This window comes from Euprymna scolopes, chromosome 9 (assembly GCF_053919585.1).
Source record: "Euprymna scolopes isolate OS-2025 chromosome 9, ASM5391958v1, whole genome shotgun sequence".
Taxonomy (NCBI): Eukaryota; Metazoa; Mollusca; class Cephalopoda; order Sepiida; family Sepiolidae; genus Euprymna; species Euprymna scolopes.
Genome location: NC_136490.1, coordinates 168310820 through 168316819, shown reverse-complemented (window position 1 = coordinate 168316819; position 6000 = coordinate 168310820). Strand labels below are relative to the sequence as shown.

Sequence of the window (6000 nt, the reverse complement as noted above, 5' to 3'; positions counted from 1 at the left end):
GCTTCCTGATATACTCATTAAGATTGTAAAATCTACAATATCAAGCAGATTTGCTAATTTTTCTCGAAACATTCTTTAGCATTGGGGCATTCTTCTATGCATTATTTTATCTAGCATCATTCCTTTTCGTGACTAGATAAAATTAGTACTGATTTTTTAAATTCTTTTATACAGCTTTCAATAACATCGTTGTGACTTCTGATTTATTTTAACGTAGTGACAATCTAACATACCAATTGATTAATTTTAAAACTAATTAAAAGAATCATTTTGAAATCATAAATAAGGTTAATGTTTTCTATTCGGTTAACTGTTTCGGCACTTCAAAATGTTCCTATTTTTTCGATTCCGATTCATATTAAGTGTAATAACACTAATGTTAAATAAGTCAATGGTTTTCTATTCTAAAGGTTCTAATTGTACGATATACGATATTTCTGGACAATATTAAAGATTACTAATGAGCTGAAAAGAGAATGATATGCTGCGCATGTCGTGGATGCCCATCTGCCAAAATAAAATGCCCTCTCTTGACGGATGTCGAGTTTTATAATTGACACTGATCTGAGTATGTGGTTTACTAATAAGGATATGTGAAGACGTACTGAGATAAATGAAAGAATAGATGGAAAGCAAAAAGTTAATTTTAAGTAAACATAAAGAACAGCAGAGAGAAATCTGTTTGATAATCAGATTTTCTATTGTAACCTTTTTTACAGTTGGATGAGAGTTTTCAATTCTAATAGGTCGACTCTAATATTGCTGGCAACTTTAAAATTATCATTGCCCACCTAGATATGATAAAAATTAAATGAGGCTTAACATATTTGAAAGTTTGTCAAAAGTGGCATATCACCTTTGATAGAATTGACAACACTTTTCGAATTAAATCAAGAATATTTTAATTGAAAATTTCCAGGCTCGTATTCCGCTAAATTTAACACGCTGCAACCTCGATGCTACAAACACACGAATGTTGATGTTAAGTGTATATGTTCATTGTTTTGCAGTCCTGTATGGTTTGCATACATTGTAAACGAACGGCACTTCTCATAACATAACGCTCTTGCTCAAATCTATGTTGTCTTTCTCAGAAACTTCGCTCGTTTTTGCATTAAGTCTATCGACTTCTGTCAACCATTTATTAACAAGGCTTCATTAAGAAATTTTAGTTTTATTTGCTTATATGATTTGAATGGCAGAATTTAATTTCTTTTAAAATTAATTTCCATTAACAACCAAAGCTCCAACACACATAATCGGTTTAAAGTCAATCGTTTTGCCGAGCGAAAAATGTTTATTTAAAACAAATTAGGAAGGAAATGTAAAACGAAGTATGAACGAATTCATCATCATTATCATCATCATCATCATCATCATCATCATCATCATCATCATCATGCAGTCCGTCAGTCTTGACTATGACCAGTCGGGGCCTCAGTGCTTTATCCTTGGATGTTGACATAGTCTTCTTTCTGTGTGAAATATCCAGTAACAGGCACTGCATATGTGGGTGCCAGGGTTGTGTCGTCTATAGTGTCTCAGCTCTAAGGTTTCTTCAATCTTTCTCTCTATTTCTTTCTTTCCTTTGTGGAGACTGTTCCGCCAACCACTCCTTTCTTTGGCTTGTTCCTCCCAACTCTCAACATTGATGTTCATTGCCTTCAGGTGCCGCTTTGTTACATCTTTGTAGCGAAGCTTCTAAACTCCTACCTTGCGGATTCCATTTTCCAGTTCCCCGTAGAAGATCATCTTTGGAATTCGGTTTTCTTCCATTCTAGTAATGAGCTCGGTCCATCGTAGTTGCATAGTAGCAAGGGTAGCTTCCACACACTATTTAGGTTTGCTTTCCTGAGAACTTCCGTGTTTGGTATGTAGTCACTCCATTTGATCTTCATGATCCTTCTCAGGTGTCACTGTTGGACGGCTTCCAATCTTCTTAAATGTTCTCTATAGAGAGTGTAGGTCTCTGCTAGGCTCGCAGGACGATGGTTTTGAAGACTCTGCACTTCGTCTCTAGCTGGATACCAGCTCTTGTCCAGAGCCTTTTTTCTAGCTTGCCAAAGGAGGCACATGCGCTTTCAATTCGGCAGCTTATTTCTTTGTCAGTGCTCAGAGTGCTTCAAAGGTATTTGAAGTTTTCAACAACTTTTAGCAACTTGCCGTTGATTGTTATTATAGGCTCTCGCGGGTCGTTGTTATCTGGTAAGGGCTGATACATCACTTCTATCTTCTCTATGTTGATTTGTAGGCCTATTTTCCAGGCTGTTTGAGAGGAGGTATCAACTATCCTTTGCAGCTGAGCTTTATTGTGAGCTATCAGAACAGTGTCGTCTGCGGAATGTAGTTCTGTTATCAGCTCCTTCCTTGTCTTGGGCTTGGGCTTCAGTCTTGCAAGGTTGAACAGTTTCCCATCGGAGCGTGTGTGGATGAAGACACCTTCGATGCTTTGATGGAGCAGCATTACGACGGTTGTCAGAAACAGGGTGAACAGTGTTGGGGCAAGTACGCACCTTTGTTTGGTGCCGTGGTTTACTTCCAAGAGTTCGCTTTCTAGATTCTCTACTACAGCTCCTTTGTTTCTTCGTGAAATTGTTTGATAATTCCCACAGAGTGATCGCGACATCCAAACACTTTAAGGACCTTCGACAACATTTTCCGATCAACTGTATCAAATGCTTTACGGAAGTCTACAATGTAGAGCTCCCGATACTGCCCAAATGGCTTTTTCTTGAATCTAGCGTAAGCTGAAGATCATATCTATTGTAGATCTTTCGTGTCTGAATCCACACTGTGATTCGGTTAGGACCATTTTCGCCTGTTACGCTAGAATGCTTGCAACACGTTAGCCATTATTTTCCCAGCAATGGTCAGCAAATATATACCTCGGTAATTGCTGCAGTCTTTGTGATCACCTTTGTTTTTGTAGGTTGGGATGATCATGACATTTTTTTAATTATTGTAGCAGCGTTTCTTGTTGCCAGCATTTTGCTATTAGTTGGTGAAGTTTTCTCATGGGTAGTTCTCAACGCACTTGTATACTTCAGATGGTATGCTGTCAATTCCTGGAGATTTGCTCATTTTAGTTGTCAATTGCTTTTCTTACTTCCACAAGAGTTTGTGTGCCATTCAGGTTCATCTGCTGGGGAAGAATGTTATGTGGCTTAAGATTTCCTCATCCGTATTCGATTGTACATTCAGATGGGTGCCGAAGTACTCTTGTCATCTTTTAATTATCTGTTTTGGTTGGGTCAGTATGGTGTTCCCATCTTCTGATAAGAGGGTGTTAGTCATATGGGCTCTAGGGCCATACACTTCCTTCAGTGATCTGAAGAAACCTGAAGAATTGTTTTCCTCGGCTTGCCTCTGCATATCTTCAGCATTTCTCAGCCACCAGGTGTTTTCCATTTCTCTTAGTTTTTTTCTGGACGTCTGCCCTCACTTGTTTCAGCTTCTTCTGGTTTGCTCTAATCCGGTTGCTTAGCTTTGATTTTAATGCTTGGTTTCTTTTATTTATTACATCTCTAGTCTCTTGTTCATTCTCATTGAACCAGTCCGGATTCCTCTTTTTTGTGTAACCAAGTCCTTCTCCCGCAGCGGAGAATACAGGCCTGCTTAGCAAGTCCCACATTTGTTTTAGTGAATCAGAATCATCGTAGGTTTATTCTAATGCTGAGTTGATTGCAAGTTGTAGTCTATCTTGCCATTTTCTATCTCCGAGCTTTGATGTGTTTAGTCTTCTACTGCGCTTCGTTGTCGCCCTGCTGTACACAGGTTTTATGGAGAACTTGAAGGTAGTCTTGATTAGGTAGTGGTATGTTTGGCAATCTGTTTCTCGCATAGCTCTTGTGTTCTTGGCATCTTTGAGGCCCTTCTTTCTTGTGATGACATAATCCAGGAGATGGCGTCTCTTTGACATAGGATGTTCCCATGAGTAGTAATGGTTATTCGAATGTTGGAAGTAAGTGTTTGTAATTGCCAGTTGAAACTCCGTGCACAAACAGATCAGGAGTTCTCTATTTGAATTGGGATTTTCCTTTCCAAACTTTCCGAGAACAGGGCTCCATGTATTGTAATCATGGCCCATTCTAGCATTGAAGTCACCAAGGAGAACTAGCTTATCCGCTGCAAGGACGTTTGCTATGGTGTCTTTCAACATAGAGTAAAAGTCCTCCTTTTCCTCGTCTGGGTAGGTCATTGTCGGTGTATAGAGGTTGATGATGGTGATGTTATGGTTATGGGATGTGGTGATTCGCAGTGTCATTATTCTTTCAGAGACTCCTCTGGGGCTCTCTGCGAGTCTACTGTCTAGGTCATTTCTGATCGCAAAAGCGACTCCAGCTCATTTTGGTTGATCTACAGGAGAGCCCTTCCAGAAATAGGTTCTTCTTGCTTATCTCAGTTGGCCCTCCCCGCTGAGTCTCCTGCAATACAGCTGTGTCGATATTTGTATTTTCGAGCTCCAGATCTAGGGGTATTGTTCTTCTATGTGGTCTGTTACCACAGTCCGTATCGAGCATGGTTCTGACGTTCCATGTAGCGATGTTTAAGCCTTGAGTGTTGTTATTTCTTGTTTGTTTGTTACCGCTCGACTGGAGATCCACTGCCCGCGGTTTGGCAGTCTTTGGATGAGCTTTGTTTACCTCACCTTTTATAGAGGTGCCCCTTTCCAGGGCAAGTGGTGCTATCCCTGAACAAGGCTGGTCCATCATCCGTGCAGCTGCTTCAGGGTATCGTCGTCCACTCGGTACACCTGCGACGATCATGCACGGCCGCCTATGCGCAGAGGTTGGACTAGTGGCTCTCAGCTCTCACACCTGCCACCGTTATCCTCACTCTATCGCCACAGGACTTTCCACCTTGGCTCCTAACTTGCTTGCGCAGTTACGTGTAGTATCTGTTGCGCATCATATAGACACCCTCTGAACCTCCAATGCTCATGTCCAGTGAAGCGAACCCGCGACGACTGGCAGCAGAGGAGGCTACAGCTTCTGGCTGAAAGTAATCTCAATGGGGTTGACCGTCGCCCTATCGTGTCTGCTACTACGCCTTATCTTTCTGGATAAATTTCCATAGCCTTTTAAGGAAAACTGCAAGGCAGCAGTAGAATTTGAAATCAGAGTTCCTATCTCTTAACCTTTTGCTGTGATAAAGCCCACAAGGCAGTGCTGTTTGATTTTGGGGTTGCTTCCCCTAGTCTTCGCCCAACCAAGGGCACCAACAAGACAGCGGGATAGGGGTTGGTAGTGTGCCAGGGCGTGTCCACACATCGTCATAACGCATTACCTCTGGGACCCCTACTATTCCGAGATCTCCTACAAGTTTAGCCTGGGGCCGCAATGCACACAGTTACTATGTGTGGCCAACGTGGAGTCACTGTAGGAGTCTTTATGATGGAGAGGCTGTGTACTGGCAGGGAAGACTTATGCATAGCTGCTCCCCTTTCACCGTGAGGTTAGCCAGCGGTGTTGGCTGAAAGCGAGAAGGCTTGCAAGCATGGACTTAACACTATCTTGTACCTAAAACACTAGACGCATCTCATCCCCTCATTGGATCAAGAAACCAAACGCACACACGAATTAAACCTTAACATTAAATACTAAACACTAAATGATATAAGCTCGTATACTTTTCCTTAAGCGATCCCACATTTACAAATCATTTAAACAAATCTATTACGTGTAATTTTTTTTCACAAAATCTGATGTTTCTGGCATAAGAAACTATTAAAGTTATTTGAACATTATTGCTATTTACTCAATTAAGTAGGTGGTATGAAATATTATGTGACGCCAGCGAGAGAATAGGAACACCCACACGGGTAAACTCTAATCTATGAAAGGGTATATGTTTGTTCATGAATTATAAGTGGTTGGTCATACTTATAGGTAAATATGCACTGAACAGATACCATAATACTTATTATAGTTAAATTCAAATTATATATCTGCTTTTTTTAAATTGTTCATTTCTGTACTACGTTTAAGTTATTTTAAACCC

At 40.6% G+C, this 6000-nt stretch overlaps 1 protein-coding gene across 1 annotated transcript; it reads right to left on the bottom strand.

Annotated features, from left to right (window-relative positions):
- Positions 1-3661: 3661 nt before the first annotated feature.
- LOC145284698 (protein CFDP2-like) lies at positions 3662-4264 on the bottom strand. Its single transcript, XM_080133591.1, has one exon. The coding sequence runs from the start codon at positions 4262-4264 to the stop codon at positions 3662-3664; it is 603 nt and encodes a 200-aa protein (XP_079989717.1).
- Between the last annotated feature and the right edge of the window lie 1736 nt (positions 4265-6000).

Bases quoted from the DNA above. Each gene is read 5' to 3' on its own strand.
- LOC145284698 (XM_080133591.1), bottom strand. From the start codon at position 4,264: ATGACACTGCGAATCACCACATCCCATAACCATAACATCACCATCATC.